This window comes from Rhineura floridana, chromosome 5, assembly GCF_030035675.1.
Source record: "Rhineura floridana isolate rRhiFlo1 chromosome 5, rRhiFlo1.hap2, whole genome shotgun sequence".
Classification (NCBI taxonomy): Eukaryota; Metazoa; Chordata; class Lepidosauria; order Squamata; family Rhineuridae; genus Rhineura; species Rhineura floridana.
This window is the reverse complement of record NC_084484.1, coordinates 57,772,364-57,793,147: the sequence shown is the minus strand read 5'-3', so window position 1 is coordinate 57,793,147 and position 20,784 is coordinate 57,772,364. Positions and strand designations below refer to the sequence as shown.

The 20,784-nt window shown below is 40.8% G+C and overlaps 1 protein-coding gene across 9 annotated transcripts in view; it reads left to right on the top strand.

The window, feature by feature from the left end:
- Positions 1 to 20,784, top strand: part of MAP4K4 (mitogen-activated protein kinase kinase kinase kinase 4) — a 206,656-nt gene that overhangs the window by 181,511 nt on the left and 4,361 nt on the right. For 8 of the 9 annotated variants that reach the window (XM_061626827.1, XM_061626825.1, XM_061626828.1 and 5 more), the window contains 8 exons: positions 1,515 to 1,632; positions 1,825 to 1,995; positions 2,537 to 2,680; positions 9,724 to 9,858; positions 17,448 to 17,548; positions 18,416 to 18,565; positions 18,879 to 19,038; positions 20,448 to 20,587. In XM_061626827.1, coding sequence (XP_061482811.1) covers positions 1,515 to 1,632; positions 1,825 to 1,995; positions 2,537 to 2,680; positions 9,724 to 9,858; positions 17,448 to 17,548; positions 18,416 to 18,565; positions 18,879 to 19,038; positions 20,448 to 20,587 — 1,119 coding nt within the window. The remainder of the gene's footprint in view (positions 1 to 1,514; positions 1,633 to 1,824; positions 1,996 to 2,536; positions 2,681 to 9,723; positions 9,859 to 17,447; positions 17,549 to 18,415; positions 18,566 to 18,878; positions 19,039 to 20,447; positions 20,588 to 20,784) is intronic. The other variant, XM_061626826.1, reaches the window with a different exon arrangement.

The following is a 20,784-nucleotide window of genomic DNA, read 5'->3' as shown; positions in this document are numbered from 1 at the left end:
AGAAGATTTCTGTAAAGTTTAAATTGACAAAGAGGACATTGAACTTGTCAAGGATTATCAATACCTTGGCACAGTCATTAACCAAAATGGAGACAATAGTCAAGAAATCAGAAGAAGGCTAGGACTGGGGAGGGCAGCTATGAGAGAACTAGAAAAGGTCCTCAAATGCAAAGATGTATCACTGAACACTAAAGTCAGGATCATTCAGACCATGGTATTCCCAATCTCTATGTATGGATGTGGAAGTTGGAAAGTGAAAAAAGTGGAAAAGAGAAAAATCCACTCATTTGAAATGTGGTGTTGGAGGAGAGCTTTGCGGATAACATGGACTGTGAAAAAGACAAATAATTGGGTGTTAGAATAAATTAAACCAGAGCTATCACTAGAAGCTAAAATGATGAAACTGAGGTTATCATACTTTGGACACATAATGAGAAGACATTCACTAGAAAAGACAATAATGCTGGGAAAAACAGAAGGAGTAGAAAAAGAGGAAGACCAAGTAAGAGATGGATTGATTCCATAAAGGAAGTCACAGATCTGAACTTACAAGATCTGAACAGGGTGGTTCACAACTGATGCTATTGGAGGTCGCTGATTCATAGGGTCGCCATAAGTTGTAATTGACTTGAAGGCACATAACAAAACATTCTGCTTTAATGTGTAGCGTTGTCCTTATGATGCTTAATGCCCAGTCTGGCAAGGAATTTTTAAAGTCATTCCACTTCCACTTTTTAACAGTTTCATTGTTTCACTTTTCTCCTTTTGTTTGTGTTTTTCATGTTTAGTGTTTTTAACTTCTGGGTGCACTGGTGTCTGAATATTGTGTCATGTCACTGTTCATACCTCCCCTCCCCTAATAAGTTCCCTTGTTCAATACAGGTTTAATATTTTTCTGTGAGAAATGATGGTGGAAGAACCTGCTGCAGCTTTCTGGCAAGAGGCTCAGTTTACAAAAGAGATTTAAAACAGAGAAAGAATTGTCCTAAAATTAACCAGATACTAAAACTGTATCAAATGTAGAACTGAATGCCTGATTCCTAATTGCTCAAGTTTTGTTGCACGTGGAGATCATATTTCCCAGTTGGTCACTGGCTCAGTGTAGAAGATACATAATAGCCACAACAAAAGCAAGGGTGTATTATAGTATAATGATGAAAAACAGAATATGTCAGGTATGGAATAAAGAAGTATTTACAGGATAGGTGCCTTGCATGTTTCAGTAAGAGGACACATTCTTGTCCTATGCTTGTTTTGGTGAATACTTCTCAAACGTTCTGTAAAAGTCTAAATTAAGGCTGTGAGTTGCACTAAACTCATAGCAGTGTTTAGAAAAATTGTTTATTTTAAGATGTTCATGCTACTTACATGTAGGTAGCACTTGAGGAAGGGGGACGAGAAGGCTTCTAAAATCAGTGCTGTCTAGTACCAGCTAGAATCATTTGTTTGTTTTTAAAAAAATCATATTTTGTTTATGTTCATGACCATTAATGAATCTGAAATTTACATTGCAGACTCAGTCCGCTAGTAACACACTGCAGAAACACAAATCTTCCTCCTCCTTTACACCTTTTATAGACCCTAGATTACTACAGATATCTCCATCTAGTGGAACAACTGTGACTTCTGTTGGTAAGTAATATTAATACAAATGCATAGTGGGTATAGTAACTGCTAAAATGCTTAGAGAAATTCCTGGAATGTATGTTACATGCTATTGCTAATAGGATTACTCTGCCATGCAATGTGTATATACATGCGTGAGCCAAAAACTGTACTAAAATATCATGGTTTTCTATTTTTTCTCTCCCAATTCCTTTGCAGTAGGATTCTCTAGTGAAGCAATGAGGTCAGAGGCGGTAAGACAGGATCCAACCCGGAAAGGATCAGTTGTTAATGTGAACCCTACAAATACACGGCCACAAAGTGACACCCCCGAGATCCGCAAATACAAGAAGAGATTCAATTCTGAGATCTTATGTGCTGCCTTATGGGGTATGCAATCCATTGTTGATCACTACTTCATTCCTGTATGTGTCAACAAGTTGCAGATGAAGCATAAAGTTATAACAACAACAAAAAAAAAATTGGAGATTTGGGACTAACGGTTGTCTAAAGCTGTTTTCAGATTGGTATGCTAAGTACAGCATGTTCATCAGACAAAAGATATAATGTATGCATGAAGTTTACTTAAAGGCAGATTGATGGGTCATTTTCCACAATAGTAAGAGTTCTGTATGGCTGATCATTTCCATGAAAATACCTAGAATGAGATTTCTGTAAGAACATAGCAGGCATAGAAATGAAATCTTAGGGTTTTAAACTCTAATTTATAGAGAAGGAAACTCTGCTCCACTCTACACTTAACTGCATTTCTGGAATGTTGGTGTATACTTCATGTCCTGTGCTATGTTCGCTCGTGTTGTGTGAAAAGGCTTTGAGTTTGCCCAGAGAACTGCAGATATCTCCAGGACTGGGAAATCAAGAAACGTTCCATGTGAATTTATTGTTCTCACTTAATATTATTTTACCCTAGGGGTTAATTTGTTAGTGGGGACAGAGAGTGGCCTGATGCTGCTGGACAGGAGTGGCCAAGGGAAGGTATATCCATTAATAAATCGAAGAAGGTTCCAGCAAATGGATGTACTTGAAGGTCTGAATGTCTTGGTGACAATATCGGGTAAATACAAGTTCTTTTAAAATATATATATGTTACAATCTTTCTTTGAATACTTAAACCTGTACGTTATACTTTTATCTCTCTTCACTAACTCTTTTACCTCTTCCCTGAATTAAAAACAAGTTATTTGTATAAATTATTTGAGCCTGTAACTTACCATGTTTAGATTTAATTACTCTTTTCTGTAACTCAAAAGCCCATTTCTTAAATACTCAAGACAAATACAGTCATGATCTTTCCCCTTACTTTATTTTAATGGGCAACACAGAAGAAATGCAGGATGGGCCATTAACTTAAAGAATCAGGAGTGAGTTTTTGGGTTCACTTATTTTCTTTCCTTTTGCATGCAAATTCCTATTATTCTTTTCACATGTTTGCGTTACACTTGAGCAATATTAACCCTGATTAACAAACCCCCGGATGCTCTGAATCTACTTTAGCATCTATGATTAACTAGGATTCCAGAAGCACAGTTCAAGTATCTCTAGTAATGTGTTGAACATTAGTCCTGCATTTCTTCTGACCGGTCTCCATAAATTAATGAGAAAACAATAGCATTTGAAAAGGGGACAGAAATTTTTGGTTCAGTTCTCATAGGCAAGGTACAGGGTTTTGTTGTGCTTGCCTTACTTTCAAGATGGCCAAGGAGTGAGGAGCTGCCATCCCTTTTTGTGACAAAGTTATATAGTAATAAATTCCTCATAATTAGATGATACCACAAGGATATCATTGTCACTAGTGGGGAAGGATTGTAGTTGAGTGATAGAGCATCAGCTTTGCATACAGAACATCGCAGGTTCAATCCCTGGCATCTCAAGGTGGAACTGTGAATGCCCCCAGTCTCAAACTGTAGGAAGCCGCTGCCAGTCAGTGTGGGAAATACTGAGCTAAATGAACCAGTGGGTTGAGTCTTGATAACGCAACTTCCTGTCTTCATGGCTAGTGTTCGCTTTACACTCACACGAGAGATCCTAGTGCAGCCTTTCCCAACTAGTGGGCCACCAGATGTTGTTGGACCACAATTCCCATCTTTCCTGACCATTGGCAATGCTGGCTGAGGCTGATCGGAGTTGTGGTCCAACAACATCTGGTGGCCCACTAGTTGGGAAAGGCTGTCCTAGTGCATGTTATCTAAATATGTCTTCTACTGAGTGAGACCATTGCTTCATCTAACTCAACAGTGTCTACACTGACTGGCAGTATCTCTCCAGGGTTTCAAACAAAAATCTTTTTCTAGCCCTACATAGAGATATCAGGGATGGATCTGGAACATTTTCAGCCTTTCCTCAGTTTGATTTAGCTAATTAAATTGCACAGTGCAGTTTTTTTGTATATATAGGAGTATGATTCTACTTTTTCTAAAAGAACTGATGTAATTGTCTGTTTTCCCCTTAAAAACTGTCTGCTGTTATACTATAATAATATGACAAAACTGAGCATGATTCAACCTGTGTGTGCTTGAAACAGAGGGTGCAGCAACTCCCACACTTAGAAGCCAGGTTTTGCCCCCTTCTTGTATAAAAAGTGTTAAACCTTTTCTTAGATACCATGTTGCTTACCTAAGTTAAATGTTACCTGTTAACATTTAAACTGTGCTTTTTTTAAAAAAAAGGGTGAATGTAATGAGCAATAGATTTAATTGATTCTAAAGTAATGGAGTTAACAGCTTGGGGTGGTGGTGGTTCAGTCTGTCCTGTATGTGTGACAGATGTGTATGCATAGAAGAGCCATAGCGGGAGTAGCTGTCAAATTCTAGGGGAATTCCATATGCAGAGCAGCATGTGAGAAAGGAGCTGGTGAGGATTAGGGATGGTCCATGTCAAGTTTGCCTATCAAAATATGACCTTTTGAATTCTACTACAGAAGCTGACAGCTTAAACTGTAAACTGCTAAGGCCTTTAACAGTTCCCTTGAAACCGTAACAAGTGGCAACAGGATGTCTGCAAAGTAACAGCTAGGTTTCAACTAGAGCTGACCCTTTCACCTTTCCCTCTTATTCACAACAGAAAAGTACTACCTTTCAAGCCACATTTTTTTTATTTAACAAGATTTGTATAGAGTTTAATAAAAACAAAACAAAAAAACCCAAAGTGGCTTACATAAAAAATATAAAAATTCATAAGAAAATACCAATAAACCACTTTAAAAACCGGTAGACATAACAACATCAAAATATAAACAAAATTACAGGTCTGGGCAGGCCAGAGCTGGGTAGGCTAAAGTTTTTCTTTAGTTTTATATTTATTTTTGCACAACATTTAAAAAATATTTTACCTCAGATTTCTCTTACAGTCTGCAGTAGTATGTACTTAGTTACAATATATGAATCCATGGGAATCTGGTTTAAATTACATCACTGGCATAGTTTTAGCATAAAAGACATGTTGAGGAAAATGCTTTGTAAACCATGTAGGGTTTTTAAAAAAACTTAGTATATTGCTGATGGCGAAAATCTGTGGTTAAAACCCTTTATAACCACGTCAGTGGAAGTCCTGGACTCCTTGCCACATCCACTTGTTTCCTACTTGAATATTGTTTCCTCTTTTAAAGCACAGTAAATTAACCCTTTAATTGGATCCATCACGAGAGACTTACCTCAAAGAGTGGTTCCATGCTCTTATGTTTTGTGGGAGGGTCACACAGGATCTTTCATTAACAAAGACAAGATCATGAAGGCAAAATGATACTTGTAGTCCTGTTAATTTCTAAGCATTCATCTGAAGCTAATTTCTTGATTAATCAGGGATAGAGAACCTGTGGCCCTCTAGATGGTACTGCAACTCCCATCATTCCTAACCATTGGCTGTGTTGGCTGAGAATAATGGGAACCAGCCACATCTGCCAGGCCAGAAGTTTCCCATCCTTGATGTTAAGAGTAGTATGTTCCTTGAAGGAACTTTTGTAAGTATATAGATTTATTGATAAGTTAAACAGTTGATTTAACCATATAGAACAGCAATGCAAGCTTTTATTTAGAAAAGCCAGCATGGGTTTTTCGCATTCTGCACTGTTAAATTGAAAATACCCCCTTTACCATTCTGCTGCTTCACATAAGCTCATTTCAAAACAAAGCCTTACAAAACTTATAGTCCTGAACTCAGAAATGCTTGCTTAACAACCCTCTTAAGTTTTCATGGCAATATACACAACAGTAAGAGAGAATCGAGAGTTCAAAGTGTAAAACAAGAGCAAAAAAATCCAGACCTGTGTTGGACTTTTTTCTGTGAGTGGTCTCATAATCTGTTGAAATTAATTAAAAATCAGCCATGTTCACAGAGTACCTGTAATCTTATTACTGACCTTGCCCCATACTCTGACTTTCATCTTGCGTGGCTGATTTTAATAAATTTAATAAATTTAACATTGAAGTCTATTATAGTGTTGGTCATGCTCAGTAAGAAATGTCAGTGTTCTAAAAGCCAGACGCACAGCTATTCAGCTTGGCTAATCAGGTGGCTACACCCATGCTAGATATTTATTCCACTTTAGACAGTCATGGCTTCCCCTAAAGAATCCTGGAAAGTGTAGTTTGTGAAGGGTGCTGAGAGTTGTTAGGAGACTCCTATTCCCCTGATAGAGCTCCAGTGGCCAGAGTGGTTTAACAGTCAGACCCTCTTTTCTGGGGATTGTAGCTCTGTGAGGAGAACAGGGCCTCTCTTAGCAACTCTCAGCACCCTTCCCGGGATTCTTTGGGGGAAGCCATGACTGTCTAAAGTGAAATAAATGTCTGGTGTGGATGTAACCAGGGACAACTTTGGTTTAAATTTGGATGGGAGACTACATGTGCCTGCTGTAGAACAAAAAGGTTTGGGAAACCCTAAAAAACAATGATACTATTCACATTTTCCTTTTGGAAAGGAAAGGGCTTCCCCTCTGCCCATTGCCTGCCCACCCAATTTCCTCCTTTCCCCTCCACCACCCCTTCCTTTCTCCCCTTTTCCCCTCCTCCACCCTTCCTGCCCCTCCCCAGGACAGTTTCACCTATCCTAAGCATGATTGTACAGGAGTAAATTCCACTGAATTCAAAAAGCATGCAAATGATCAAACTTGCCCTCTTCCTCCCTCCCCCTCCCTTCACCCCTCCCCCTCCCTTCACCCCTCCCCCTCCTTCCCGCTCCCGCTCTTTTCCCTCCCACTCTTTTTCCTCCCTCTTCCCTCTCTTGTCCCCTTCCCCTCCTCTTCCTCCATGGTTAGTTTTACCTATTCTAAGTATGATTTCATGAAAGTAAATCCCATTGAACTCAATAAGCATGTAAATGATCAGACCTGGCTTTCCCCTCCCCCACTCTCCTCTCCCTTCCTCCTCCCCTTTCCCTTCCTCCTCCCCTCTTACTTTTTCCTCTTTTCCTGCCCACTTCAACCACTCACCATATGCTCAGAGGTACATGTTATTAAATTCTTCCAAGCTACACAGCAAGTGGATTGTGAAAGACTAACCCAAATTGTGTTTGCATTTTGACAATTTGTAAGGCAGTACAATATCTCAGAGAGGAGGTCAGGTCTTCTACTCCCCTGGTGCATTCACCACAGCTGCCCAATTTACTTAGCTGCTTTTAAAAGTTGGATAGAAATATTTGTTGGCTATAGGTACGTTCTTAAACTGCAAGGTGTTTTTGCCAGTGAGTGAATTGGTTTGTGGTTGGTCTCTGTGGCAAACAGTGAGACTGCTAAGTATTCACAATTTAGCCAAGGAAAATTCCACACACCCCTGATCTCAGTGGAGGAGTTAAGCATTTCAAACAACTGCATGTAACTGTGTTTAATGTTGATATGATTCAGTCAAAGACTGTTTTTCCAAAATTTGGAAGATGATTTTAAATTTTATATGGTTTTATTCTGTATTTTTATATGTTGTAACCTGCTTTGATAGTGTTTTTATGAATAGCATATAAATATTTTTATAAAATAAATAACGTCTCTGAAGAAATTAATGAAGATAATAGAGATAAAGTTATCAATGTCTTGGATAATTTTTTGGACTGGAATGATGTGATGGAGCTTGATATAGAAAAAATCTATGGAATTGACTACAGGTATGTGACAATGGAAAAATTCTTAAGAAATGAGCCAGTGCATTTTGTAAAAAAGAAGAATAGAGATATGACTTTACAACAATATTTCAGCAACATATTCAGAATTGATGGCAAGAAAAGATTTGTGATAAAGGAAATCCCATCAGACTCTTATTATATGACTATGGCTATGACAGCAAGATTAATATGGGATACTGATAATGGAAGAACGGATACTGAAAATACTGGACTGAACAGGACTATTGAAGATGGAAGATGGAATCAATATTGATATTGGAAGAATGGCTATTGAAATTATTGGATCAAACTGGTTTGACGAGATGGATTAATCTATATGTTTATTTGGACTATAGCTATGATAACAAAATTATTATGGGATACTGATAATGGAAGAATGGCTACTGAAATTATTGGACTTAATAGGATTATTGATAATGGAAGAATGGTTACTGAAATTATTGGACTTAACAGGATTATTGAAGATGGAAGATGGAATTAATATTGATAATGGAAAAATGGCTATTGAAATTATTGGACCTAACAGATTTGAATGAGATGGATTAATCGATATGTTTATTTGGAGAAAAATTGAAAGATATATCTCTCAAGGAACTGAAACCTCTCTTTGACTTTTTGTGGGAAGAATAAAGTAATGTTTATGAGATTTGATGATTAATTAAGATAACTACTGGAGGAAAGTGATTTTATAATATAATTTAGGAGACAGGATTGTTATATATTGTAGACTTATAACTGATCTGCGATAAATTGGAAGTCAACATTTTATTTTATTGTTTAATTATTTTTGTTTTGCTTTGTTTTTTGTCTTTAAAATTTGAATAAAATAATGAAAAAAAATAAAAACAGTACAACAGATATGAAAATCAGGTAAACTTAAATTAAAATGCTTTGGAAAAGAGGAAGGTTTTAACCTGGCGCCGAAAGGATAACAATGTCAGCACCAGGCGCACCTCCTCAGGGAGACTGTTCCACAGTTCGGGGGCCACCACTGAGAAGGCCCTAGATCTTGTCACCATCCTCCGGGCTTCTCTATGAGTCGGAACCCGGAGGAGGGCCTTCGTAGCAGAACGTAATGTACAGGCCGGTTCATATCGGGAGAGTCGTTCCAACAGGTATTGTGGTCCCGTGCCGTATAAGGCTTTATAGGTTAATACCAACACTTTGTTGAAAGAGGAAGGTGTTCAGTAGGCACCAAAAAGATAACAGAGATGGCACCTGTCTAATATTTAAGGGGAGGGAATTCCAAAGGGTTGGTTCCACTAAAGGTCTGCTTCCTATGTTGTGCGGAACGGACCTCCTGATAAGATGGTATCTGCAGAAGGCTCCCGCCTGCAGAGCACAGTAACCGACTGGGTATAATTGACCCTGAGTGATGCTCAGCTCTGATGTAATGAATTCTAGCTTAATAAGCCATCATTAATAAGCCCCCATCCTTCCCCTCATACCCCAACCAGGTCATTTGTTATAACTACTTTAAACCCAGTTTTCCCTTACATTACATTGACAATAGGGAGCTGTGGTTTAATGTCAGTTTACTTATCATATGAAGCCATGATTGCAGAGATGAGGTTGATGCACGAGAGGAAGACAAGGGAAGATTATGTGGCCTTGATGTTTATTCCTGGTTTAATAAAATATTTATTAAGTGGGGATCATTGTGTACAAACCAGTACTGAGTGTGTATGGGGAGAGGGGAATATATGAGCACACAGCTTATTCCTAATGCCTGAAAACTATTTTTGGAGGACTGGAAATGTCATATCTGAAATGCACCAACATGAACATAGCCTGGTCCATCTTACTATCTTTAGGTAGGGTTTTTTAATCTAATAGGCAGTAACAATTGATAGAAAGAAAGTTTGCATTTGTTGAGCTTATTGTTGCATTAATGGATTGTGCAAAAACTAATGTGTTGTTGTGGAAGCTTGTATTCCAGATGTGTGTTCAATTTACTTTATTACCTATTCTTAATTTACATGTTCTTTCTAGGTAAGAAAAACAAATTGAGAGTGTATTATCTGTCATGGTTAAGAAACAAAATCCTTCATAATGACCCTGAGGTAGAAAAGAAACAAGGCTGGACGACTGTGGGAGACCTGGAAGGTTGTGTACACTATAAAGTTGGTAAGTAGCTTATCACAAGTAACTTACAAATGTCAGTCAGGATGGAATTATGTAATGGAAAGGTCTGGTTGATTTTGCTTAGCTTTTGTTCTTGGTTTGTAAACAAATCACTTGGCATAAAGAAATGACTTTGTATTTTATTTATATCTTTTGGAAGAATGCATTCTTAAATTGATTATATCTTTACCGAGACACATGTTAATAGGAACCTGTGTAAGCTGGTTCCCCCCACCTCGGTGTCAACACATTTCCTAGCATGCTCTTAGATCTAGCTCCAAGTATAGAGCAGTGTATGGTTCTGTTCTGTAGATTGCTTTTAGCAACATGGCAGAGGTTAACTAGGTTGTAGGAGCCACATGAACTAAGTTGTGAGAGGTAGATTCTCAAATAAATGTGCATTGTCCTATAGAGGGATATACAAAGAAAATATCAGGAAGTCTCTGTTTCTGTGGCTGGTTTCATTTCAAACAGGAATCTTGTAAAGAAAAAATACCCTGCAATTTTGGATCTGGTTTTAGTTTGAACTTGAAACCATTATTTTAGCTGAGCCTGTTATTGCCCTCCTTTTTGCAATTTGTTTTTCTTTCTCCTTCCATCAACATTTCTAGTTATTGCCAAATAGCAGAGATGATTTGAATCAGCCTTTTCCCTCATATGCTTAAAACATTTTAGAAGTCAATGAATACTTAAGCCACCTATCCAGCCAAAAATGCCACTTAGGTACATATATCAATTTTAATGTCCCATCCAAGAGAGTCAACAAATTACTGGAGTTTTTGACAATAGATAGGGCAACTATTCTAGGAAAAAACTAGACAAGAATATATATTTTAAAGACAGGTAATAGTTTGTAGTACTGAAATTCATTATATAATTTACAAAAATTCCCTGCATAGGGCATTCAACTCTGTAATGAAAATGATTTAATTCCCTTAAAATGATGACCGCCACTGTTCTCTCCCCCATCTGGATTCTGGGAATAACAGTAGTGGCCTTTTTAGGTTTACAAAGATAATGGATGTGAAGCAATAAGTACTCTGAAAGAACACTGTGTTAAGTTATGAGTGTTAAATGTGGTATTACTAGGGCTGCCACACCATTAAAGGTATTGGTTGCTCAGTTGATAATATTTGCATAAACTTTCATATGAATAAAATAGTTTTAAAGCGAAAAAGCATACTCTGTTTTTTGATGAGTGCATGTGTTGGAGCAAGTAATGAGTTAGCTCACTTGTAACCTCTCCGCAGGTCTCCAAAGTTCCCCCTACCCCCCCCCCGGTCTCCAGATTTCCACCCCGACTCCCCACTTACCTTATGGCCTTGGTGCTGTTGACTCACTCACTAGGCCCCAGGTAGGCCCCCCCTGCTAGCCCCCCCGTCGCTCCTCTTGTCATTGTCACTGCCTCCTCCTTGCCATGCTATCGTAGCCAAGGTTTGCCTCTTTTTGCCCTGCTCGCCTGTGAGTGTCACACTACCTGTGAATGCTTCAGCGCCAGCATATGCCTGTGCAGAAGTGTTCACAGATAGCGTGATGCTTACAAAAATATTATATAGTAAGAATAGCCTCCAGTATCCATTACCCCAGTGCCTTGATGTCATCCACACCAACCCCAGCAAGCACTGCTGTGGAAGTAGCCCCCAGTACAAAAGAAATGAGTTCCATACCTGAAAAGGTCAACTCCCAATACCCACAAGAATCCTTTTAACAATAGTCCAAAATGATATGTGGCAAGGGGTTTCCCCCATCTCAATGACAGAAAAATTCACTAATAGGCAAAAAACCTTGTGGCTTAAGAACGTACCTATAGCGCACAGATCTTTCTATCAAACTTTAAAAAGCAGGGAAATTGGGCAGCTATAGTGAATGCACCAGGGGAGCAGGAGACCTGACCTCCTCTCTGAGATACTGGACTGCCCTATAAATATGTCAAAATGCAAACACAATTTGAGTTGGTCTTTCACAGTCCATTCCACTTGCTGTGTAGCTTGGAAGAATTTGGTAACATGTACCTCTGAGCATATGGTGAGTGGTGGCAATACCTACCATCTCCAAAGATGGAGAATTATACGCAAGTTTAGGGGAACAAGGGATAGATGCATAATATCCATCCCTTGTTCCGGGCCTGTTCACAACCAGAAGACGACTGGGGGATGCAGGACTCCATCCGATCTTCGACTGCTGTTATGTAACGCCAGGTCTGTGGCGCAGAAGACAACGCTCATCCACGATATGATCCTGGATGAGAACGCAGACCTGGTGTGTATTACGGACACCTGGCTGGATGAGGCCTCAGCTCCTACGCTTGAGGCCATGTGTCCAGCCGGTTTCCAGTACGCACAGCAGCCGAGGATTGGTAGGCGGGGAGGGGGAGTGGCAGTCATCTATTGGGGGTCTTTGGTTTTCGCCAGACCCCCTCTCCACGAGACCAAGTTTGTTGACTGCATGTACTGGAAGTTGGGCCCAAAGGGCAGTTTAGGGATTCTACTTGTGTACCGCCCACCCCGCTGCACAGTAGACTCCCTGACCGAGGTGCTCGAGGTGGTCTCAGACGTGCGGATGCTCTCCCCCAGCCTACTGGTTTTGGGGGATTTCAACGTGCACGCCAAGACTGCTCTCACTGGGGCCCCTCGGGATTTCATGGAAACCATGACTTCCTTGGAACTGCACCTTAGTAATACAGGGTCCACTTATGTAGCCGGTCATGCTATTGACCTTGTGTTTGTCTCGGGAGGGGAGGGAAGTGCTCTGAAAATGGGGGGTGTTTTTTCTAACCCCATGTCATGGTTGGATCACTATCTGGTGAATATAGACCTCTCAATGCCACACACCCTCTGCAGGGGACAAGGACCTATTAGGATGGTCCGCCCCAGACGCTTGATGGAGCCGAAAGGATTCCTGAATGCGCTGGGTAACTTGGAGCTGACTGAAGGACACCCGGTCGAAACCCTGGTGATGGAGTGGAATAGGGAGATCACTAGGGCAGTAGACCGGGTGGCTCCGAAACGTCCTCTCCCCCTGAACAGAGCTCAGATAGCACCCTGGTATACACCACGGTTGCGGGGTCTGAGACAGGAGGTGAGACGACTAGAGCGCCAGTGGCGGAAATCTTGCGCTGAAGACGATCGGACACTGGTTAGAGCAGTAATAGCTGCCTATCAGGTGGCAACAAAGGCAACAAAGAGGGAATTCTTTGCTGCCTCTATTGCGTCTGCAGAGTGTTGTCCCAGGAGGTTGATCCAAGTGGTCCGAAGCCTGGTCGGTCCAGTTGCTCAGGAACCCATGGAACATTCCAAAGCCTCCTGTGACACATTTGCTAAACACTTTGCCAATAAAATCGAGTGCCTGAAGAACATGATTCCATACGCCGTGGATACAGGAAGTGGGCCAGAGTTGGCCAGTTGCATTCTGGTCCGGTGGGGTCGGTTTCAGCCTCTTTCCTCTGAGGAAGTGGACAAGGTGCTCTCTACTGTGAAGCCAACCACCTGTCTGTTTGATCCTTGCCCCTCGTGGCTCATTATGAGCTGCAAAGAGAGACTGAGCGAAGGGATCAAGGCAGTGGTAAATGCATCCTTGGAAGAGGGTGTAATGCCATTAGCCTTCAAGGCTAATAAAGCCCATCTTGAAAAAGTCCTCCTTGGATCCCCAAGAGTTGAATAACTTTCGCCCAGTCTCCAATTTACCATTCTTGGGCAAGGTGATTGAGCAAGTGGTGGCCAAACAGTTACAGACACACTTGGATGAAACAGATTATCTAGATCCATTCCAATCGGGCTTCAGGACTGGACATAGAACTGAAACAGCCTTGGTCGCCCTGGTGGATGATATGAGGAGGGCGTTGGATAGGGGAGAATATACCTTCCTCGTCCTCCTGGACCTCTCAGCGGCTTTCAATACCGTTGACCACGGTATCCTTTTAAATCGCCTGGAGGGATTAGGAATAGGGGACACTGTTTTACGGTGGCTCCGTTCCTGTCTCTCAGACAGGCACCAGCGGGTGGCATTGGGAGATGAGGTTTCAGAACCTTGGCCTCTCAATTGTGGAGTACCACAGGGTTCTATCCTCTCCCCCATGCTATTCAACATCTATGTAAAGCCGCTGGGGGCCATCATCAGGAGCTTTGGGCTGCAGTGTCACCAATATGCGGATGACACTCAGCTCTATCTCTCGTTTAAGTCCTCACCAGAGTTGGCTGTGGACACCGTGTCCAAGTGCCTGGAATCCGTTAGTGGATGGATGGGAGAGAATAGGCTGAAGCTAAACCCCGACAAGACCGAGGTGTTGCTTGTGGGAGACAAGAGAAGGTTGGGAGACATAGACCTGGTGCTCAGTGGGGTGAGATTACCCCTGAAGGACCAGGTCCACAGCCTTGGGGTCATTCTTGACTCCCAGCTGTCCATGGAGGCTCAGGTCTCGGCAGTCTGCCGGGCAGCTTGGTATCAATTACATCTGATACAGAGGCTGCGACCCTACCTTCCTATCCATCTGCTCCCACGGGTGATACATGCCCTGGTCTCCTCTCGCTTAGACTACTTTAATGCGCTCTACGTGGGGTTACCCTTGAAAACGGTCCGGAAATTGCAGCTGATACAGAATGCGGCGGCACATCTGATTAAGAATAGCCGTCGCCGTGATCATATAACCCCGGTGTTAGAAGACCTACACTGGCTACCAGTTGTTTACCAGGCCCAATTCAAGGTGTTGGTGTTGACCTTTAAAGCCCTATACGGTTTCGGCCCAGTTTATCTGAAGGAGCGCCTCCAGCATCACCAATTATGCCGCCTGACGAGATCAGCCACACAAGACCTCCTCTCGGTCCCTCCAATCAAAACAGCTAGGTTGGTACGGACCAGAGAGAGGGCATTTTCGATTGTGGCCCCCACCTTCTGGAATTCCCTTCCTTTTGACCTTCGACATGCCCCCTCCCTGATGGGCTTCCGCCGAGCCTTGAAGACCTGGCTATTCAGGCAGGCCTACAAGATTTCTGGGGTGGATTAGTTTTTATGATGTTATTGATTGGAAAATTGGTTTTAGATTAATTATTGATTATTGTTTTGATCTATATATTGTATTCTATTGTGTCACTGTACGTCGCCTAGAGTGGCCGTTAATTCGGCCAGATAGGTGACTCACAAATAAAATTTATTTATTTATTATTATTATTGTATGTTTGTTGGTGTTCTTCTTACTTTGCTTCTTTCCTGTGTTACTAATGTTTCTACAGAGAATAAAATTTAGAAATTTTTATTTCCCTCATTATTCATCCTAGAAATCTGTGTCAAATTTATTTTTAATAATGTCAAAGCCTTTTCATTGGTCAATGTCATACGATGGTGAAGACAGCCTTTTGTGTTTCAAATCGGTTATGCTCTATTTCTATTTTGGGTGCATTAACAGTTGAATCTGAAACTGAAGTTTGATGTAAAATCAGACTGATTACAATATGTTACTACTTCAGCAATGACTCTAGCTGTTGGAAAAAAGAGGATGCATGTTTTCAGCCTGCTATGTTTAAACCACTGCATTTAAGGCAAGGTGGGCACGATCAATTAAAAACATAGAGCACACCTAGAATTTTGCTAGACTATATTTCACCTCCCACTGTTTTATCTTGTGCAAACTGAGACACTCCTGATGTCTACTGGGGACTATTCTGCAGAATAGTCAGTGCCATTATTCCACAATTATTTTTGGACTTTTTTTTAGTGTATAGTTTGCAAAGTGTTGCTGTACTTCACATATTCACAGAAATAGAAACGAAAGAAAATGATTTCCTATAGAAAACTTCACTACAATTGCAAAGTAAATCAGACATATTTAAAGTGACCATCTGAACTATATCAACTGTCTTAATAATGTTGCTTCCTCCCTGCTAAAACAAGATCAGCACAGCACATGTCTTGTTTCTGTTATTTGGGCTGATTGCAGGTGTTGCCACCACTCCCCATATGCTCAGAGGCACATGTTACCAAATTCTTTGAAGTTGCACGGGAAGTGGATTGGACTGTGAATGACCAACCTAAATTGTTTTATGTTTGCATTTTGACCAATTTGTAGGACAGTACAATATCTCAGAGAGGAGGTCAGGTCTCCTGCTCCCCTGGTGCATTCACTCTAGCTGCCCAATTTCCCTGCTTTTTAAAGTTTGATAGAAAGATCTGTGGGCTATAGGTACCTGTGGGCTATAGACCCCTGCCTAAAAGCGAAACCTGCTGAAAAGTGGAACTCCTTCAATAAAATGGTGACCGATGCCCGAAAAATGCTGTAAAAGCAGAACAAGCGCTGTATGAGTGGGGCCTTACTCTAATTTTAGCCACTGTATTAGCGGACCGCTGAGAAGCGGGGTCCTACTGTAATAGGATTACAAGTGCTCTGTGAACATGGCTGATTTTTAATGAATTTCAACAGATTATGAGAACTCTGACAGAAAAATGTCCAAAACGGCTCTGGGGTTTTTTCTCCCTTTTTACAGTTTGAAAACTCTATTCTCTCTGACTCTTTTGTGTATTGCCATGAAAATTTAGGGGGTTATTAAGCAAGTGTTTCTGAGTTCAGGACTATAAGGTTTGTAAGGTTTTGTTTTGAAATGAGTTTATGGGAAGCATCAGAATGGCATGTGGGGTATTTTCGATTTAACATTGCGGAAAGAGAAAAATCCACGCTGGTTATAGTATATAGCCACTCTCGTGGCTGTATAATACTCTTGGATGATAGCCCCAAAGGGCCTCAAAATCCCAAACCACCTACACTGGGCACATCTCAACTAGAGATGCCACCAAGGCCACCAGGGAGCCCCTGCCCCTCTGATCAGTCTTAGAACGACAAAGCAGAATGTGAAGACTCTCTTCGTGAAAGCTAATACCCCCAAACTGCAGGGCCTTACCTGATATGTCTCATTTAGAGCTCACAACCAACTCCCCAAACCTAAAAGTCCACACCCCCAAAAAGATGCTGTTAATGCCACAGTGTGAAATAATAAATTCAAACTCAGAATGACACAGGGAAGGCTATTGAGCCCCAAGGCCAACAAGCATGTCAGGCATTAAAGGGCATTGTATGTTAGGGCAGGCCAGAGTTTCTTGGCCCCAACCCTCAAGCATTCTGCATAATCTGCAATCCCCTGTCCTGCACCTTTTCTCCAGACCCCAAGCTATCTTACCTTTCATGGTACACACAGACATACCCTTCTGCCTAAGAGCCACACCAAACTCCATATACTGCTCCACTGGAACCGGCCACTCCTCCTACAACCCCTTGCAGGCCCTGAAATTGTCAAACTACATGTTCTACAATAACTTGCATGAGTACTAGGAGCAAGTGGCAACATTACGGCCCTGTTTGCCTCAGCCTTCCAAGTTTCCAAAGCTTCACTGGTATAATCACCAATTCTTTCCCTTCCCCTGGGGCCAGGTCTCGAAAACATGCCATCCAATTCCATGACAGTGAACTAACTCAGTTATGAGTGTGTGTTACATACTGCAATATGTATTATTATTATTCCAATTTTTGTAGTTCTATAGCAGTTGTAAGAGAAAGGTATGTATTTTTTGGTAATATAAAAATCATGTTCTTTGTTATTTTGTAATTTCAGTGAAATATGAAAGAATCAAATTCTTAGTCATTGCTTTGAAGAGTTCTGTAGAAGTCTATGCCTGGGCACCAAAACCATACCACAAATTTATGGCATTTAAGGTAAGGGTGTGGAACTTATGTGTGGAACATAGAAAGCTACCTTACACTGTGTCAGGCCATTGGTCCATCTAGCCCAGTACTATTGACACTGACTGGCAGCAACTCTCTATAGTTGCAGGTGTATATCTTTCCCAGCCCTACCTGAAGATGCCAAGGTTTGAAACTTGGACCTTTTGCTTGCACAACAGATGCTGTACCGCTGAGATATGGCCCTTCCCAAGGATTAAATGAGGATTGTGTGTGTGTGTGACCACTAACATGTTTAAATGTGCACTGTATTCAGACTTTAGAGTAATCTGATGATTGAGAATTAGATAATATATGATGTTCTGTAGGATCAGAATCCAGGAGGCAATAAAGGGGAGATCTGTCATAGGAGGTACTAGAGCGGAGAGTCCCTTCCATTCAGGGGAGGTGTTTTTTTCCCTACAGGTTGTGTGTGCTTGCTCTATTCTTATGTGCCTGCCCTATTCTTAACTGGGAGATGAGAGAACCAACTGGAACCAGTTTGCCCATCATATTTTTCCATGGTTCCCTTCCCTTTTGAATTCAGATTTGTTCTAGAAGGCTTGAATATTTAGGACAAATATAGTTCCATTCAAAAAAGAAAAAGGAAAAAAACTTTAATTGATCCTGTAGGCATCCATTTAGCACTGATTTAGTAAAGGAGCCAAGGACACGACATAAAAGTAATTCCTCCTTACAACATTTTTTAAAATGAAAATAAATGCCTTAATGGAAGAGGAAAAATCACACAGGAGAGAGGGAGGGGTGGGGCAGAGTGTATATCCATTTCTAAAGAAAGTCTATTTTAGTGAGGTGTGCTAAGTGAATTGTTTTTCTTCTTTTTTTAATACTGAACTGCAGTCATTTGGAGATTTGGTACATAAGCCATTATTAGTGGATCTTACTGTAGAAGAAGGCCAGAGACTAAAGGTGATCTATGGCTCCTGTGCTGGATTTCATGCTGTAGATGTGGACTCGGGATCAGTATATGATATTTACCTCCCAACGCATGTAAGAATCCAGATTTTTTTTGTTACATTGTGTTCCCTAGCCCTTGCTGCATTATAAAGAGTAAAATGCATGTTCAAACCTTATTCATATCTGAAAAAGAGTTATCCTTATGTTCCCTGGAACAGGTTTCCATTGAGCAAGTGAGCTCTTGTCAGATGCAGTGCACTTCATAAGTCCATTGCACCTCAAATTGCAGATGCCATCCCAATCTTTCTCCTAGCAGTTTTTGTCAGTTTGTGGAATATGCAATCTAATTCAGAAAGGAAGTGAATAATCAGCCAAGGGTGTCTTTGGATATATGTGTTGTTTGCAGATCCAGAGTAGTATCCAACCCCATGCAATCATTATTTTGCCAAACACTGATGGGATGGAGTTGCTTGTTTGCTATGAAGATGAAGGAGTTTATGTTAATACATATGGAAGGATCACCAAAGATGTGGTTCTGCAGTGGGGAGAAATGCCTACATCAGTGGGTATGTATGCCAGAATTCTTGTAGTGTTAGGGAAGTGATGTAATCAAATAGAGATATGGGTTTCTTCAGTTGTGTTGTTTTTTAACTGGGAATTCCTTCACCGAATTAGTAAACAGATCTGTTCAGAGGTGAAGACTGTATATCAAGTAAGCTCATGATAGTTCAGCCTTTGTCAACCTGGTGCCCTCCAGGTTTGTTTGTTTGTTTGTTTATTATTTGATTTATATCTTGCCCTTCCTCCAAGCAGGAGCCAATGTGTTGGACTACACCTCCTATCAGCCCCAGTAAGCACGGCTGGAACTGATGGGAGCTGTAGTCCAAAGCATCTGGAGGGCACCAGTTTGACAAAAGCTGTTATTGAAAAACCCAGCAGTTTTGTTGATCATGCTGCCCTGGGCTCCTACTGGGAGGAAGGGTAGGATATAAATGGAATAAATAAATAATAAATAATTTTTTATACCAGATCCTACTGTAATTACCATTTTAACATATGTCATATATTTCCCAGAAGCCTCTCAGACTGTTCTGTTTTGGTAGACTAATATTACTATTCGCCCCTTGTGGTTGGGCTGGGACAGTAGCATGTCATGTAGTATGTTTGTGGCTAAGCTAAAATGATATCACTGGTAATTATAAAGTGCTCTCTTACAGATGGGTCATTAGGCGAGCAGCTTTAAGAGCACAAACCACAATCCAGAGAGCCTTGTTACACTTTCACAATGGTCTGTGTGTGTAGTGGTGCTTTTTATGGCTTACTCAAATTCAGAAAACTTGAAAATCCCCTTGCTTGGATAAAGCAGAGAAAAATATTAATGCTGTGTCTGTGCATTCCTCCAGAAGTATTGGTATATCAGAGTCACAGGCTTCAGTCTTTCATCCAGTTATCTGACAGGCAGGCAAAGTGTCTTCATATGCTGAGGGTAACCAGTCTGCTGGGGGTCTATGATCGAGCAAAAAAAAAAGCTTTAAATAGTCTCAATGAAACTAATATTTATGAATTATTATAAGAGATTTCCCCCCTTTATAATGCCTTTAGTGTGTTTGGCAGAAGAAACATACTATTAAACTGTAATCTTGTGCTAGGTGTACATAGGATGGTGCACTTCGTACTTTGAATTTTAACTTTCAAAGAGATCTATTCTGTTGCAAAGGGAGTAGATTGTGGTCAACTAAAAGCTTGCCTATAGAATCCAAGTTTTCTTCTAGCTTTCTATGCATCCTGCTCTGTCAACAAGGATTGAAATTATATCAGTCTGTCTTGTTGATGGGTTTTACTTAATTTGATTGTTCTGTATGAAATATCAATTCATCAGGCTTTATTTAAAGATGGAATGCACAAGATAGCCACTTTGCTTTATGTTGCTGTATATCATTATGATTAATAGTGGCTTTTTGTTTTGATTGTAAAGCATATATTCGATCTAATCAGATTATGGGCTGGGGAGAAAAAGCTATTGAGATACGATCGGTGGAAACAGGACATTTGGATGGCGTATTTATGCACAAAAGGGCACAAAGACTCAAGTTTTTGTGTGAACGTAATGACAAGGTAGGTTCTCTCACTCCTTAGGTTTGTATTTCCCAATTTCAGAATTATTGTGAAAAAGAGAGAGAATGCACACTGGTGATCAGTCCAAAATATATTCCAACCAGTCCAGCAATTCACCTGTTGGGGTTGGGAAGGAAGAAAGGGTTCAGGGAACAGTTATATGAAGTATCCAATACACATATTGGCTCCCCTGTGCT